Source organism: Podarcis gaigeae (genome assembly GCF_964106915.1).
Source record: "Podarcis gaigeae genome assembly, chromosome: 4".
Taxonomy (NCBI): Eukaryota; Metazoa; Chordata; class Lepidosauria; order Squamata; family Lacertidae; genus Podarcis; species Podarcis gaigeae.
This window is the reverse complement of record NC_139677.1, coordinates 103,485,677-103,503,212: the sequence shown is the minus strand read 5'-3', so window position 1 is coordinate 103,503,212 and position 17,536 is coordinate 103,485,677. Positions and strand designations below refer to the sequence as shown.

The 17,536-nt window shown below is 48.1% G+C and overlaps 1 protein-coding gene across 26 annotated transcripts in view; it reads left to right on the top strand.

Moving 5' to 3' along the window:
* The window catches only part of ARAP1 (ArfGAP with RhoGAP domain, ankyrin repeat and PH domain 1), a 160,944-nt gene extending 148,773 nt beyond the window's left edge, over positions 1-12,171 (top strand). For 19 of the 26 annotated variants that reach the window (XM_083735965.1, XM_083735952.1, XM_083735962.1 and 16 more), the window contains 8 exons: positions 301-414; positions 2,109-2,251; positions 3,065-3,147; positions 4,637-4,687; positions 6,324-6,387; positions 8,290-8,445; positions 9,785-9,824; positions 11,013-12,171. In XM_083735965.1, coding sequence (XP_083592091.1) covers positions 301-414; positions 2,109-2,251; positions 3,065-3,147; positions 4,637-4,687; positions 6,324-6,387; positions 8,290-8,445; positions 9,785-9,802 — 629 coding nt within the window. In that variant the 3' untranslated portion in view covers positions 9,803-9,824; positions 11,013-12,171. Of the gene's footprint in view, positions 1-300; positions 415-2,108; positions 2,252-3,064; positions 3,148-4,636; positions 4,688-6,323; positions 6,388-8,289; positions 8,446-9,784; positions 10,027-10,507 lie in introns of all 26 variants that reach the window. The other 7 variants (XR_014563548.1, XR_014563549.1, XR_014563550.1 and 4 more) reach the window with 2 other exon arrangements.
* The last annotated feature ends 5,365 nt before the right edge of the window (positions 12,172-17,536 follow it).

The following is a 17,536-nucleotide window of genomic DNA, read 5'->3' as shown; positions in this document are numbered from 1 at the left end:
TGCCATTAATTTGATTTTTAATTGATTTTAGAATGAATTGATTTTAGAATGCTTTTATTGTTGTTAGCTGCTCTGAGCCCAGCTTCGGCTGGGGAGGGCAGGATATAAATAAATTATTATTATTATTATTATTTATTATTGGCATCTAGCTTATACATCTGAGTTTCTAGCACTGCTGCAGAGGGATGCCTGTACATCCATATCATATGTTTTTCTGCCACTCCCCCCCCCCCTCTGTATTTTCTCCTTGGAAAGTCTAATTTAGCCTCCTGTTTCTCTCTTTTTCTCTCTCGCACGCAGAACGGCCTTTGCACTACAGTGAGAAGGTCCTCCCCATTTTGCACAGCCTGGGCAAGGACAGCTACCTGGTGGTGAAAAAGCAGCTCTCGATGGAGAACATGCTGCTCTATCTAGGTAGGTAGGCAGGGGCAGAGGCTGCCCATTGCCACCCAGGGGGAAGGGGCAGACCTGGGCACCGGCCAGGAGCAAGACCCCGGGGTTTGTAACAGAGAGCAGAGAGAAGACATGGACCCCGGGGTGCAGCAAATTCCAGGCTAGGGGTCATTAGGAAAGGAGCTGGAAACAAAACTGCCCATATCAAAAGACCGTTATTTCATTTCATTTTCCACTTTTAATTTGTATATGGTGGTACCTTGGTTCTCAAATAGTTTCGGAACCCAAATGCTGAAAACCCGGAAGTAAATGTTTCCATTTCCGAACGGCTTCCGCTGAGTTATTTTTCAATTTTCTCTATTGAATTTGCACCTTGGTTTTCGAACGTTTCGGAAGTTGAACGGTCTTCCGGAACGGATGACATTCGAGAACCGAGGTTCCACTGTGTCTCTTTTCTCTTATTACCGTATTTTTCGCTCCATAGGGCGCACCTAGTTTTTAGGGGGGGAAATAAAGGGGAAAAAAATATTTCCCCCCAAGCCCCAAAGAGCAAAGAAGCCAAGACAGGAAATGGGATCCATCCCGTTGGCTGTCTTGGCTTCCTCTTTAGCCGCGTGCAACCTCTCCAGCTGGGAAAGGGTGAGCGCAGCTTTGGCGGGAGGAACTCCCACCGCGCTCCGAAGGCTTGCGGATAGCTTCCTGAAGCCTGGAGAGCGAGAGGGGTTGGTGAGCACCGACCCCTCTCGCTCTCCAGGCTTCAGCGAAAGCAATGCGAAGCCTCCGGAGCGTGGAGGGAACGCTCCCTCTGTGCTTCAGAAGCTTCCCATTGCTATTGCTGAAGCCAAGGAGCCTGCATTCACTCCCCTTCATTTTTGGAGGGGAAAAAGTGTGTCCTGTAGAGCGAAAAATATGGTACTATACACATGCGGTTTGCAGCAGCAAAACAGACAGCAAAGATCACCCGTCTTGTAATAATCTGACCCAATATAATGATGTCATAATTTTAAAATAAAGAACTTGTATCGAACGACGTAATGTTCAATAATCCACTAGGTCGCATTAGTACACAATGCAATTAAGTCTCAAAATATTGGCAAACAGCAATTGAACGGAAATAAACTCATAGCAATTGCAATCAAGAATTACGAAACTACCCTCAGTGAAAATAATAGCAAGTCGCAATGCATGAACTGCCACCGTACAGACTCCCCTACGAAGAAAGGTTTCAGCATTTGGGACTTTCAGATTAGGGAAAAGGCAAATAAGTGGTGATATGATTGAAGATTTTAAACTGCTGCCTGGCATAGAGGAAGTGTCACTGAGCGTCCCTAATTTGTCTAAGAAATAAAATCATGGCATACCATATTTTTCCGTCTATAAGACGCTCCCTATTTTTGGGAACTCCGATTTAAGAAAATGGGGGGAGATAATACCCGTGTATAAGCCGAGGCCAGATTTTGAACGTTATTTTAGATTGAAAAAACAAGTCTTATACACTGAAAAGTACGGTGATTTTTTTAAAAAAAAAATTCAGTCATCAGCATCATCACTTTTAATTTTTGTACCGTCTTTCTATTTTACAATACCCAAGTCGGTTTGCAAGCTGAAGAAAGCCACCTCCCTCCTCTGTTGCCCCCGTAAGCCTTGTCATGGCGCTAGTCCTCAAGCCCTTGGCGCCCCCACCCCCAGTTCCTGATGCCTTTGTTCTTCCCCAGCCAGCAAGGTGGGCGACAGCAAGCATGGCATGATGAAGTTCCGGGAGGAGAAGAATGTGCTGGGCGTGGGGCTCAGCACCGGCTTCCACGACCGATACTTCATCCTCAACAACAGCTGCCTGCGCCTCTACAAGGAAGTCCGGGTACGAGCAGAGGTCCCCTTGACAACCCTCTCTGGGCACCAGCCCCGTCGCCTGCCTGTTTTGAGAGTCGTGCCGGCATCATGTGGCTGGCAAAGGTCATGGTGACTCCCAGACCTACATTGGCTCCCAGTATGTTTCCAAGCCCAAAAGTGTTGGTGCTGACCTTGAAAGCTCTAAACAGCCTCGGTCCAGTATACCTGAAGGAGCATCTCCACCCCCATCGTTCTGCCCGTACACTGAAATCCAGCTCTGAGGGCCTTCTGGAGGTTCCCTCACTGTGAGAAGCCAAGTCACAGGGAATCAGGCAGAGGGCCTTCTCGGTAGTGGCACCCGCCCTGTGGAACGCCCTCCCACCAGATGTCAAAGAGAATAACAACTGTCTGACTTTTAGAAGACATCTGAAGGCAGCCCTGTTTATATAATAATAATAATTTATTGTTTATACCCCGCCCATCTGGCTGAGTTTCCCCAGCCACTCTGGGCGGCTCCCAATCGAGTGTTAAAAACAATACAGTGTTAAATATTAAAATATTAAAAACAGTTAAACAGTTAAAAACAGTACAGCATTAAATATTAAAAACTTCCCTGAACAGGGCTGCCTTCAGATGTCTTTTAAAGATAGGATAGCTGCTTATTTCCTTCACATCTGAAGGGAGGGCGTTCCACAGGGAATTCTTTAACCATGATTTCTGCATTGCAGGGGGTTGGACTAGATGACCCCTGGATACCCTTTCAGCGCTGCAGTTTTGTGCCGATGAGTCATAGATTTGTAAGTTCCCTTTCTGCTCTCTCACTCTTCTCCTCCTTCTCCAGAGCCACAAACCGGAGAAAGAATGGCCAGTGAAGAACCTGAAGATCTACCTGGGAATAAAGAAGAAAGTCCGTCCTCCGAGCTGGTGAGTGTCTGCTCTGAGTTCAGGTGCCGCTGCCTCTTCATCTATGCCAGTCTCATCCTGGCTGGACACCTCTTTATCTGTGCTGAATTTTTGTAAGTGCCCCTGGACCTTCTCCCCCAAAAGATCCGCTTCCAGAACCTTCAGGATCACCGAATCAGAGAATTTTAGAGGGGACCCCCATGGTCATCTAGTCCAACCCCCTGAAGCCCATGGCAATGTTTTGTTATGTTTATGTGTTCTGCGTGAAGCATCCCAGAGTGACTGCAGCAACCTAGTTGGATGCATGGGGTATATAATAATAATAATAAATAATAGTAATAATAATATTCTCATCATCACCATATTCAGAGGAGTGCCACCTGCATCTCTGCATGAGTCCCTGAGTCTGTAACCCTCCAGATGCTTCTGGACTCTGACATAGCCGTAGCCAGAGGGACAAGAAATAAATACATAAAAATACTTAACAAACTGGCCAATTGCATCGCAGATAGCTTGGTTCTGTCCCCCTCCCCCCGAACATAAATCCTGGCTGTGCCTATGGACTCGCCCCCACCCCATCCTTCCTGCCAGTTTGGAAGATTCAGAGCCGATAAAAGAAAGCCCTTCTTCGTGCAGCGCAGAGTTAGACTGTGGAACTCTCTGCCACAGGAGGCAGCGATGGCCAACAAGGAGGAGAGGGCTATCGAGGGCCATACTCTGCCTCCACAGTCAGAGACAGCAATGCTTCTCAACATCAGTTACCGGAAACCACAGGAGGGGAGAGCCGTTCTCGGGCCCGGATCCAGCCTGCGGGTTTTGCACCGCGAGAACAGGAGGCTGGGCTGGTTGGGCCCGTGGCCTGATCCTGCAGGCTCTGCTTACCTGTTCTTCCTGAGCTCATGCACAACCCGCCCTCGGCCGCCAGGTGGCAAACCTGCTTCGCAAGACGCACAGCTCTGTTAAGTGGTACCAGCTGAGCACAGGGTTTCTCCATCTGGGGGAAACTTTTGAGGGTCTGGGGAAAAAACACCCGCAGGGCTCTCAGCTGAAGGAAGGACCCTGATTTTGCTGCAATCACTGCTTATTAGGGCTAATTGCAAAGAGGAGGTGTGATGCTTCAGAGAGGAGCTGGAACTGATGTTCAAAGATGTGCTCTGTTGTGTCATGGCGGGATTTGAAGGGTGGGCATTGGTGGTGGGCTGTGGGGTGAGTTTTCAGCCCTTCCGGGAGATGCTATCAGGGATTAGGGACTAGGGACCTTCGGGATGCTGTTCAGGTTATTATTATTATTATTATTAATTATTATTATTTGGGGGGGTCCCTTCCAGCTGTACAGTTCCATGATTCTGTAAATGTTTGTAACCTTCCCTGCCCACCTTCTTAACCTGGGGAAACACTGAAACCCCAAGGAACCATTTCCCCCCAGGCAGCACAAAAAATGGGGTGGAGGTGGCTGATTCCTTTGCTGGCTTGCTCTCCTTTTGACTCTTCCTCCCTCCCTCTTTTCCAGCTGGGGGTTCACCGTCTTCTTTGAGAACGAGAAACTGGAGAAGCAGCAATGGTAAGCAGCTGGGGGGGGGGTCCAGACCCACAACTGTGGCTTTTTGCTTGTTTGTTTCCAGCCCATCCCATTGCGATAAAAGCTGGGGAAATTCCTTTTTATTTATTTCGTAAAATTTATATACCGCCTGGCCAGGGGGGGGGGGGATCAGAGTGGTTTACAGAAAAAAAATAAATCAACAAAATTTAAGAAAAATGGGCAGCAATAATTTATGGCTTTCGAAAAAGTTTGGTAGGCAGACAGCCTTTTTTCGAAGGTAAGGGATGCTGGGCACATCCTTCCCTTCTTTTCATTTTGTAATGATTTCCCCCCCCCCCCATGGTTTTATCTATCCTGTGAGCCACCTCAAGTCCCCGACATGGGGAAAAGCAAGGAATAAATAGAAACAGTAATAATGTGGGTTAAACCACAGAGCCTAGGACTTGCCGATCAGAAGGTCGGCGGTTCAAATCCCTGCGACGGGGTGAGCTCCCGTTGCTCGGTCACTGCTCCTGCCAATCTAGCAGTTCGAAAGCACAAAGTGCAAGTAGATAAATAGGCACCGCTCTGGCGGGAAGGTAAACGGCGTTTCCATGCGCTGCTCTGCTTCGCCAGAAGCGGCTTAGTCATGCTGGCCACATGACCTGGAAGCTGTATGCCGGCTCCCTCAGATAGTAAAGCGAGATGAGCGCCGCAACCCCAGAGTCGGCCACAACTGGACCTAATGGTCAGGGGTCCCTTTACCTTACCTTGATTCTCAAACTTAATCCGTTCCAGAAGTCTGTTCCAAAACCAGGGCACGCTTTCCCATAGAAATTAATGCAAAACGGATTAATCCGTTCCAGACTTTTAAAAACAACCCGTAAAACAGCAATTTAACATGGATTTTACTAGCTAACGAGACCATTGATCTGTAAAATGAAAGCAATAATCAATGTACTGTACTATAAAATAAATGAGACGGTATTGTAGATGATAATAATAATAATATTTTTTTCTTACCTGCACTGATAATGTTTGGATGGGGGGCTTTTATCCATTTCCGCAGTCGCACACTCACTCACTCACTCACTCACTCACTCACTCACTCACTATCACTCAGTAGCTGAACTGGGTTCCATACAGTCACATAAACAAATTAACCAAGAAAGCCTCGGAAACAAAAACGCAAAATAAAGAGCAAAAACAAAAGCGCCAAACTTAATCCATTTTGGAAGTCCGTTTTACTTTCAAAATGTTCGAAAACCAAGGCGCCCCAGAAACAATAGCCAACAGCCGCATCGGACTTTCGGCATCTGAAAAACGTTTGAAAACATTCACTTCCGGGTTTTTGGCGTTTGGGAACCAAGGCGTTTGAGTACCAAGCAAGACAGAGCTGTTCCGCCTGGCCTTTGTTTTTGACTCAGTCCAACCCTTATGTTTCCCTCCCCTTAGGATTTTGACTTTTAAAATGAGGCTGCATTTTAAATTGCATTTTAATCTGTATTTTAAATTGTTTTTTCTTTTTCTTTTTTTCTTCTTATTATGTTTTTACTGAAATTTTATTGATGTTAGCTGCCCTGAGCCCAGCTCTGGCCTGGGAGAGCAGGGTATAAAGAATTTATTATTATTATTATTATTATTATTATTATTATTATTATTATCTCCCCCCCCCCAGGTATCTCTGCTGTGACACGCAGATGGAGTTGCGGGGCTGGTTTGCCACCTTCCTCTCTGTGCAGGTAAGAGGAGGGGTCTCACCCTGACCTACCTTGCAGGGTTGTTGCAGGGGGTTGGGCTAGATGGCCTCTGGGGTCCTTCCCAACTCTACAATGCTAGGGTTCTATGAGGGTGGAGCAGGAGGAGGAGAACTGGCCTGCGACTAGCCACTGGGCCTGATCCACCTTGTCCCTTCTTGTGCTCCTTGTGACCAGATAATACTTTATTCGGCTATAAGCCCACAAGGTAAAACAAATCAATAGATAAAATAGCATTTTACAATCTAAAATATCAACTAAAATATTTCAACGCATAATCTCCTTCACATTACTTACAATCTCTAGATGTACCATATTATGGCCTTGAAGATCAAGATGGTGCATAGAGTTTACTGGATTTTTAATAGTTATGCAGCATTCCATGAAGTCTTTTATATGAAAGAACTGAAATCAGGAATCTAGCAACCTGTAATGTTCTATAAGAGTCAATGTCCTGGAGTAGATAAGCTAGATGTAATTCAGGTGATTTAGCAGCAATTTCCAGAATGATTGAACTCAGGATCCTTGATCGGGGAACAATGTATAATTAAACAATTAAACAATAATTAAACAATTAAACAAGATATGATAGAGGGATTCTATTGATTTGTTGTCACATGCGCATAAAACAGAGGTTTTACCGTTAGAAAATCTATTGCTCAGCACATTTGAGGGGAACACATTAAATCTGGCTCTAACAAATGCGAATCTATGCGACGCAGCCGATAAAGTAGACAGATATCGAGGTATCTGGGACATAGATGTAATGCCCTGATTTATCGGGGAACATGTACCTCCACCTGTAGTAAGATTTTGTTGCAAATCTACCTCCTCCAATCTTTGTTTGATGACCTTTTTAGCTGTAATTAGATCTAAATTAAGTATATCGGAAGGACAGATTCCTTAAGACAACAGTTTTGAATGGATTTTTGTTGCCCATGGGCTGGTGAATTCATCTCTCCAAAGGCACTGAATAAGATGGTAGTTTGGCAATTTATGCCAAAGGGACAGCCAATAATTAAAGGCATGTCTCCACATCAGAATCTCTAGGGAGGGGATCTTAAGTTCTAGGCAAATGGCAGAGTTGCTTACACAGGAGGGTAGTTTCAAAAGGCGTCTTAGAAAAAGATTTTGCAATGTCACCAGAGGCAAGAGGTTTACAAAGGCGCCCCATAAAGGGACCGCATAGGCCATAGTTGCAACCACTTTCGCACTATAAACTTTAAAGGCGGATGGGACATGCATAGCCCCCTCAGTAAAGAAGAAGCGTAATAGAGCATAGATAAGGGCTTTAACCTTATTTTGTAAATATGTGATATGCGCTTTCCATCCCATATTATACTGGAAGTAAATTCCTAGATATTGAAATTTGTAAACTTGTTCAATTGGCTTCCCCTCGAGTTCCCATCTATACAGTTTACGACTCCTGGAAAAAATTAGGACTTTAGATTTGGAATGGTTAATAGTAAGTAAATTTGTTTGGCAGTATAACGCAAAAATCTTAAGGGCCCTCCTCAAACCGATTCGAGAATAAGAGAGGATCACCGCATCGTCAGCGTACAATAATAAGGGGCAGTGATAGTCTGCAAGGCTGGGTGCATGAATGGAGGTTTGGGCCTCAGCTAGGGGCGTTCTCATGTCACTAATATAGAGGTTAAAAAGATAGGGGGCAAGGATGCACCCTTGTCGTACCCCCTTATTTATTGGTACAGAGTTTGTGAGATCGCCCTCATGTGTTAACCTCACCCTAGCGGCCGTCCCTTCATGTAATTTAATCATAAGCCACAACAGCCTTTTATCTATGCCCCACTTTGCCAGTTTTTCCCATAACAGCTCTCTAGAGATACTGCTCCTTGTGACCTCTTCCTCCCTCTCTGGCCTTCCCAGCATGGCGGGAACATCTGGCCGCCGGAGTCCTCCAAGGTTCGGGCGTCCCGGACGCAGCAGGATTCCCGGCTGGGGAACATTTCCCTGATCCCTCTGCGAGGCAACGAGAGCGAGATGAGGAACAGCGTTGCGGCCTTTGCAGCCGACCCACTGACGGTGAGGGCAATGCACAGGTGCTGCCTATGGGCACAGGTTGCCCGCATTCTGCTGGGCGCTAGGCACCTGGAGGGAGGGCAGCAGGCAAGGGAAGGCTGCTCAGCTCTGCATCCTTGTTGGCAATACCCCAGCAGAGACGTCCGCGCTCTGTTTTTTTGCTCTAAGAAGCCAGCGTCAATTCTGTGTCCAGGGCAGCTGTTTACCGGCTCCATCTGGTGCACAGGCTGAGACCCTATCTGCCTGCGGACTGTCTCGCCAGAGTGGTGCACGCTCTGGTTATCTCTCACTTGGACTACTGCAGTGAGCTCTAAGTGGGGCTACCTTTGAAGGTGACCCGGAAACTGCAACTAATCCAGAATGCGGCAGCTAGACTGGTGACTGGGAGCGGCCGCCGAGACCACATAACACCAGTCTTGAAAGACCTACATTGGCTCCCAGTATGTTTCCGAGCACAATTCAAAGTGTTGGTGCTGACCTTCAAAGCCCTAAACGCCTCAGTCAGGAGCGTGTCCACCCCCATCGTTCTGCTTGGACACGGAGGTCCAGTGCTGAGGGCCTTCTGGTGGTTCCCTCCCTGTGAGAAGCAAAGCTACAGGGAACCAGGCAGAGGGCCTTCTCGGTGGTTGTGCCCGCCCTGTGGAACGCCCTCCCACCAGATGTCAAGGAAATAACTACCAGACTTTTAGAAGACATCTGAAGTCAGCCCTGTTTAGGGAAGCTTTTAATGTTTAATAGACTATTGTATTTTAGTGTTTAGTTGGAAGCCGCCCAGAGTGGCTGGGGAAACCCAGCCAGATGGGCGGGGTATAAATAATAAATTATTATTATTATTACTGTCCCTGATCCCCCCACACATAGCTGGGTCTGGCTTATTTCTTTGGTAGAGCAAGCCTACAGGCTTGAGAGGCAGTGTGGTGTAGTGGTCAGAGTGTCAGACTAGGACCTGGGAGAGACCGGGGTTCGAATCTCGCACTTGGCCACTCACTCTCAGCCAACCTCGCAGGGTAGTTGTTGTGAAGATAATAGGAGGAGGAGGAGTACTTAGGCCACCTTGAGCTCCGTGGAGGAAAGGTGGGGTGGAAATGCAATGAATCAAGGTTTCCCCATCTTGGGTCTCCCGCTGTTTTTGGTCTACAGTTCCCATCATCCGTGACCACTGGTTCCACTAGCTAGGGATGATGGGAGTTGTAGTCCAAAAACAGCAGGGAGACCCAAGCTGGGGAAACCCTGCAAGAAGCAGCAGCCTTCCTTATGAGGCCTGTCAGGCCCCGCCCTGGGCCAGATGGCGAGACAGGAGGGCAACTTCTCCCTTTCTAAGCTTGTCTCCTTTCCTCTCCAGCTCCTTCGGGATGTATGAAACCGGACACCGAGCGTGGCAGGTAACTATTGTCTCCCTGGGCCACGGATGCCAACTTGCCCCCACATGCAGTCTGCATGGCTGCTGAAAAGAGACCTGCCCGGTTTTGGAAAGACCACTGAGGTCTCTCTTAGCCCTCTTGACCAAAAGGTTTCTAAAAGCTACAACATCCTGCCTCAGGAGCAGTTTCACGCCAAAGGCGATTGACTAATCCTTTTCTACGGGCAGTTACAGATAGGTAGCCGTGTTGGTCTGCCATAGTCAAAACAAAACAGAATCCTTCCAGTAGCACCTTAAAGACCAACTAAGTCAGTTCTTGGTATGAGCTTTCGTGTGCATGCACACTTCTTCAGATACACTGAAACAGAAGTCACCAGACCCTTCTATATAGTGAGAAGGTGGGGAGGGGTATTACTCAGAAGGGTGGTGGGAATGGGTGATTGGCAGATAGCTGTGATGAGCCTGTTGACCTACAGCAGTCGTTAAGAGTCGTCAACAGGCTCATCACAGCTATCTGCCAATCACCCATTCCCACCACCCTTCTGAGTAATACCCCTCCCCACCTTCTCACTATATAGAAGGGTCTGGAAACTTCTGTTTCAGTGTATCTGAAGAAGTGTGCATGCACACGAAAGCTCATACCAAGAACTAACTTAGTTGGTCTTTAAGGTGCTACTGGAAGGAATTTTTTTTTTTTACTTCTAGGGGCATCAACTGAAGTCCACTGTCCAGATCAACGTAGAAAAAATCTGGTATATGCACAAATGGCAACCAGGGGATGGGGTATTGTTAAGAAGACATTGCCTGAACAGACCTAGCCTAGGATCCTCTTTCCCCCAGTGGCTAACCAGAGAGAGAGAGAAAAAAAACTTTATTGGCATTAGCCAATGGCCATAGCAACAGTGAAGCATTGCAGTATATGCAGAAAAGGAAATTTGACATAAAAGCACAATTTGAAGTCCTGAATCAGCCGTCAGTTAGTGGCCCTTATTCTGATTGCCCCTGCTATGCATCTAGCAACCTTTGCTGTTATCTGATAGAAGAAAGGGCATTGTGTCAGTGGTTGAGCGCCCTGGGATGCTTAGTGCGAGTGGGGTGATGATCTCATTCCCCAGGTCTTTGTAGTTTTGTACAGGACAGGTGTGTAGAGAGTACAGGACAGGAGGACATGTTCCTGAGTGTAATTTATCGTCTCTCTTTCCTCCTGCAGGATGGTTGGCCAAAGTCCAAGGAGGCGAAGGAGCCGTCCGGAAACGAAGAGCCCTTGGCTGGTCCAGCAGGGAAGGGAGGGGGGGATGTTCAGGAACAAAGCCTGCTCTTTAGGGACTCCCCATCTCCCTGCAAGGCTGAGCCAAGGACTCCCAAAGGAAAGGAGGGAGCTTTCTTCAAGGACAGCCCTGGAGACGGTCCTCAGGAGGCTGGGACATTGATAAGCCGACTGGAGAAGGAGCCCTGGGAACCCAAGACAAACCCCAGGAGGACGTTGCATCTCTGATCGACATGTGCCAAATTTACTACCGAACCGGCATCGCTCCTGCCCCCTGTCCTGTCCTGGTGGCTTTACCCACAGGTGCCCCTTGCCCGCGACATCCTTCTTTCGGATTGTGCAGGAACTGTGAGACGCCTCCCCTGGCCACACCGTGGATTTTGAGCCCTTTCTGGAGGTGCTCCAGGGCTTTGCCAACCCAATTTTGTTCTCATTGAGAAACAGTGGGGCAGAAAGGACTGTGACCATTTTGGATCCGGCCGAGGGCTTCCTGGCAGTATCACACAGAGAAATCCTGCCGGATCGGGCCAGTGACTCGTCTAGTCCCGCATCTTGTTCTTGCAGGGACCATGCTGATGCCTCTTGAGGGGGAAACCGCAATCAGGATTCGAACACAGAGCGCACTTGCTTTGCATGGACTGGTATTCAGAAGCATCTCTGCTTCCTGCTCTCACTCCAGAGAGTTGGCAGGAGAGAGATGCTGCTGTCTACCTCCCTCTGCCCTCTCTCCGCATGGCTTTTTGCCAACCCCTTTGCCTTGACCTGGTGGGTTGCGGGTGCTGAGAACGTCTGCCTGTCTCCCTCGGCAACACCGGGTGCTCGTTTTTGGTACCCGGGTGGACGGAGGAGGGACAAAGGAGCATCGCCAGAGCCACCGAGCCGCAGTGCTGGGTGCAGAGAGGTGTCAGGGCTGGGTGCTTCTCGCCCACCTCTGTTTGGACAGGGAGGAGGCCAGCGAGGCTTAAAGCCCAGGAAACCCCCCCTGCGTTCTTTGTCTGATGCTGGGAACCTGTGGGAAACGGGGGCAGGCGGAATCTTTCCTTAAGAGCAACACCTCTTCCTGTTGTCTTTTTTTGTAATGTTAATAAATACCCTCGGAGAATCCCGTGTCGTAGTGTCTCTGACATTTTATCTGGGGCTGCTGAACACCTGAGATGGAGGTTTTTATAGAATTGTCGGGCTGGAAGGGACTAGAGTATCATTTATTCGCACCTGCTGCTATGCAGGGATCACAGTTTTGCTAAAGGGCCCTCGCCAAGATACTGACTGAGGAATTTGAAGGTGAGGAGGGAGACAGATTTCTTACTTTAATAATAATAATAATAATAATAATAATAATAATAATAATAATAATAATAATATATTTATACCCCGGCCATCTGGCTGGGCTTCCCCAGCCACTCTGGGCGGCTTCCAACAGAATAGTAAAATACAATAGTCTATTAAACATTAAAAGCTTCCCTGAACAGGGCTGCCTTCAGATGTCTTCTAAAAGTCTGGTAGTTGTTCTTCTCTTAGACGTCTGGTGGGTGGGTGTTTCACAGGGCAGGTGCCACTACCGAGAAGGCCTTCTGCCTGGTTCCCTGTAACTAGGCTTCTCGCAGCGAGGGAACCACCACTGAACGATGGGGGTCGAGACGCTCCTTCAGTTATACTGGACCGAGGCCATTTAGGGCTTTCAAGGTCAATACCAACACTTTGAGTTGTGCTCGGAAACATACTGGGAGCCAGTGTAGGTCTTTCAAGACTGGTGTTATGTGGTCTCGGTAGCTGCTCCCAGTCCCCAGTCTAGCTCCCGCATTCTGGATTAATTTCAGTTTCTGGGTAACCTTCAAAGGTAGCCCCACGTAGAGCGCATTGCAGTAGTCCAAGCGGGAGATAACTAGAGCATGTACCACTCTGGCGAGACAGTCCGCAGGCAGGTAGGGCCTCAGCCTGCGTATCAGATGGAGCTGGTAAACAGCTGCCCTGGATACAGATTTGACCTGTGTCTCCATGGACAGCTGGGAGTCCAGAATTAGACTCCCAGGCTGCGCACCTGGTCCTTCAGAGGCACAGTTGCCCCATTCAGGACCAGAGAGTCCTCCACAGCTGCCTGCCTCCTGTCCACCAAAAACAGTACTTCTGTCTTGTCAGGATTCAACCTCAATCTGTTGAATGCATTTATATCCCTCCTTTCTCTGCAAGATGTTGCTTTCACGACTCCGAACCTCCTACCAACATTGCAGTTTTCTGTGATTCCCTGCCTTTGTTGCTTTGCGGGAGCAAATTCATGGTTTAACCAGCGACTTGTGGCTGAGCAGTGGTTTGTTCAGAGCGACCTGTATGCGCCCCTTTCTGCTTTCCCACACACCGTGGGGTCATGTTTGCTCCTTCAGAGGCAGTTTCTGGGCCGCCCAGGAGCTGAGATCCTCTCCCAACGTGTTTTCATCTCGGCTTTTTCCTCTTGCACTGAACATTGCAAGTATCCTTTATTTTTATTCTTGTTAGGATTCCAATGCATCCATTAATGCCAGAGCAGCGGATGCTTCTGCAGCTAATGGAGAAGAGTCTCTTCCACTGTGTCAGTTCCCAAGGCTCCATTAGTCTCCCTGGGCTATTAGGCATCCATTTGTGGGGGGGGGGGGGGGGAGAGGAGGAGATGATGGCGCAGGGATCCCATGTCCCTTTTAAGCAAACGAAAAGACAGAGCGCAGCATTGCAAAGCAGGTAAGGGAAGTTTCTCTTTGGAAAGAACATTATTATTTATTGCATTTCTATGCTAGCTTTTCTTCCAAGGAGCTCCCAACAACCTTGTGAGGTAGGATAGGCTGAGAAGCACTGACTGGCCCCCCAGGGTCACACCCAGTGAACCAAGTGGAGATCTGCACCCAGGTCTCTAACCATTGCACTGCACTGCCTGTCGTGAAATAACACAGAACAGGGACTCGGACTTTTCTATTTGTTCTGGATCCTAGGGCCCAGCCCAGGATGCAAGAACCAGAATCTGGAGAGTGCCTCTGAACATGTGCAAAGGGCATTTCCCTCCCTCCAGTCAAATAACCTCTGGCAGTGACTCTTTGCAGGAGAGATTTGTCTGTTGTTTTTTTAAGCATCAGAATACTCATGGGGAAAACCAGAACTATTGCTTATCCCCACCTAAACGGGAAGGGAGGGGGGCATTGTCCAGTGCAAATCAAAATAATGCAATGAAATCAGACCCTGTCCTGTGTTGCAATTAGTCTATGTTTCGTTTTCATTTCATGAAAAAAATACTTTACAGTTCAGTGTTGTTTTTATTTTGAATTCTGTGGGGCCTTAATCTGGCTTTGGGGGCAGCAGTGCCTCTCATTAGCAGCTTCTGGAAGCTGCAAGAGGAGTGAATCATAGACTCATAGAATTGTAGAGTTGGGAGGGACCCTGAGGGTCCTCTAGTCCAACCCCCTGCAGTGCAGGAATTTTTTGCCCAACGTGGGACTCGAATCCACAACCTTGAGATTAAGAGTCTCCTGCTCTTACCAGCTGAGCTATTGAGGGTGCTATTGTGCTCAAATCCAGCTTTTAATTTTTATTATTGCATTTCTACTTGCCCCCCTTCCCGGCCCCGCAGGAGTTCAAGGTGCCACACGGTTCTCCCTCTTGCCATTTGATCCCTGCAACAGCCCTGCGAGGTAGGCTGGCCTGAGATACTGGTTTCATATTGCATTTATTTTGAATTACACGTATCTCATCTTTTCGGTGCTTGGGGCCTTTCAAGGACAGGATCCAGCCCAGGAGGGTGGCAGTGCTGAATCCGAGAATCATGTCCCTCAATGTGCTTTGGCTGTAATTTCTGCGTTGCAGGGAGAGTCAGACCAGATGACTCTTGGGTAGGGTTACCAGACGTCCCCAGTTCCCGGGGACAGTCCCTGGGTTTGCAAATCTGTCCCTGGACAAATTCCATCCCCGGAATGTCCCCAGATTTGCAAAATCTGTCCCTGGGAAACGTGGCAGCGGCAAGCCGTTGCCCAGTTTTTTTAAAAAACTGCGCATTTATGTTTCACAGGGTGCAAAAGAAGGGCTTTGCACCTTTAGACAACATGCATGTGTGCTTGGGCCCAGGGTCTTTTGCCTCACCATCCCCACCACTGACTCCCTGTTGCTACTCAGCTTCAAAAAAAGACCCCGGATTTATTGAAAAAAAATCTGGTAACCATACTCTTGGGGGGCCCTTCCAACTCCATCATTCTATGACCTGACCGGATCTCTCGCTGCCTTTTCATTTCGGAAAAGAAACCCTGGAGCCATGCTGACATTTACTGGGTTCAACTGGGCAGGGGAGAGAGGCGCGCTCTGCAGAGCGAGAACGGGAGGCGACGGAGGAAGAAGAAGGACAGCACTCGCATCACAATGGCCACCCTTGGCAGGTTTTGAATAAACATCCACAATTTTTTACTGATAATAATTAGCTAAACAGTTGGAGGATCTATACAACTCTGTAACATGCAGAAAATAGCATTATTGGAGAAACCAAAGACTGGAACTGAGGGAAGTCGGGGGGTGGGTTTTTTTTGGGGGGGGAGAAAAAAATGGGGGGGGGAATAAGGCTATGTTTTTGGAAAATATGTTTGGTTACAACTTTGAATTATTTTTTTTTTTTAAAAAAAAGAGAATACATGAAAGCCAACAGTTCCAAGAGGGGGGAAAGGGTATTTGAATGGGAAACACACATCTTTGTTCTTAGACAGTGTTAGACAAAACTAAGATGAAATGCTGCTATAATTGAACATGGTTTTGGGGTGAAAGCACATTCTAAGGGAAATGTACTGGGACATGTTGCTTAATACAACAGTACTGTAGCTTTGGACTTTATTAAAACATGACTAATTCCAGCAGCTCAAAAAACAAAACACAAACAAAACCAAAAAACAATGGCCATCCTCGCAGGGGGAGCATTTGCGCCCGCGAGATGGAAGGAGCCAGCTGAAGAGAGGTTGCAGGCAATGAATGGACAAGAGGCAGAAGCGAGCCAGCTCCGTCTTGGGCTCAGAGTGCTGATAATTGTTTGAGATAATCAATGTGGGAAGCCTTGGCAACCTTGAGATGGAGACGCGTGCTGGTACAAAAGAGCGAGAGGAATCCGCACTCTGCTTCGAAGGCTCTTGAGGTGTCTCTGCGTAAGCGAGACCCGCTTTCGAAGGCCGGGGAACAAGTGCCAGGCAGGCTGTCCGTCGAGTGGGCGACAAATTAGTTTCCCTGCGACTTGTTCTGACTTGGTGCGTTTTCTTCCTCGAAGCAGAGCACAGGGGAGGCCATGCGGAGAAGGGATGGCGCTCAATGTGACTGCAAACTCTGAGCGTGCGAGGGGGAAAGGGCCAGGGCAAGGAGGGCTAGCAATGGATCCAGGGCCGGATTGAGGTTTGATGAGGCCCTAAGCTCCTGAAGGTAATGGGGCCCTTTATACTGTCATACCTCAGGGTACAGATGCTTCAGGCTGCGTTTTTTTCAGGTTATGGACCGCGGAAACCCAGAAGTACCGGAATGGGTTACTTCCGGGTTTTGGCGGTCACGCATGCGCAGAAGCACTAAATCGAGCTTTGTGCATGTGCAGAAGTGCCAAATCGGAACCCACGCGTGCACAGATGCGCAGCTGTGGGTTGCAAACGTGCATCCCGCACGTTTTCGAAGTTCCCAAACGATCGACTGATGGTTAAGGCCAGTCAAAGGTGACTATGGGGTTGCAGTGCTTCCAGGCCAAGGGAGTCGGTGTTTGTCCACAGACAGCTTTCTGGGTCATGTGGCCAGCAGGACTAAATCACTTCTGGTGCAACGGGACACCGTGACGGAAACCAGAGTGCACGGAAACGCCTTTTACCTTCCTGCTGCAGTGGTACCTATTTATCTACTTGCACTGGTGTGCTTTCAAACTGCTAGGTTGGCAGGAGCTGGGGCACAGCAACAGGATCTCACCCTGTCGTGGGGATTCAAACCGCCGACCTTCCAATCAGCAAACCCAAGAGGCTTAGTGGTTTAACCCAAAACTACTGTATACTGAACTGTAATTTTTTTTTAATGAAATGAAACATAGACTAATTGCAACACAGGACAGGTCAGTGGTTTAGACCACAGCGCCACCCGTGTCCCTGAAACTAAAAGTAATAATACCCTCAGTGGGTAACAGAAAGGGATGGTTTTGGAGTAATTTAAGAACTTCCCAAGACCTTATATCCGACCTCAGTCACTGAGACCATGCAGAAGAGCACTGTTAATTGCCCCCATGTTTGCAAAAGCCAAGCAGGACTCATCCAGAGATCAGGTGTTCAGTGTTGCTGTTCCCAGACTGTGGAATACTCTTCCAGCAGAGATCATAGAATCACAGAGTTGGAAGAGACCCCAAGGGCCATCGAGTCCAACCCCCTGCCAAGCAGGAAACACCATTAGAGCACTCCTGACATATGGTTGTCAAGCCTCTGCTTAAAGACCTCCAAAGAAGGAGACTCCACCACACT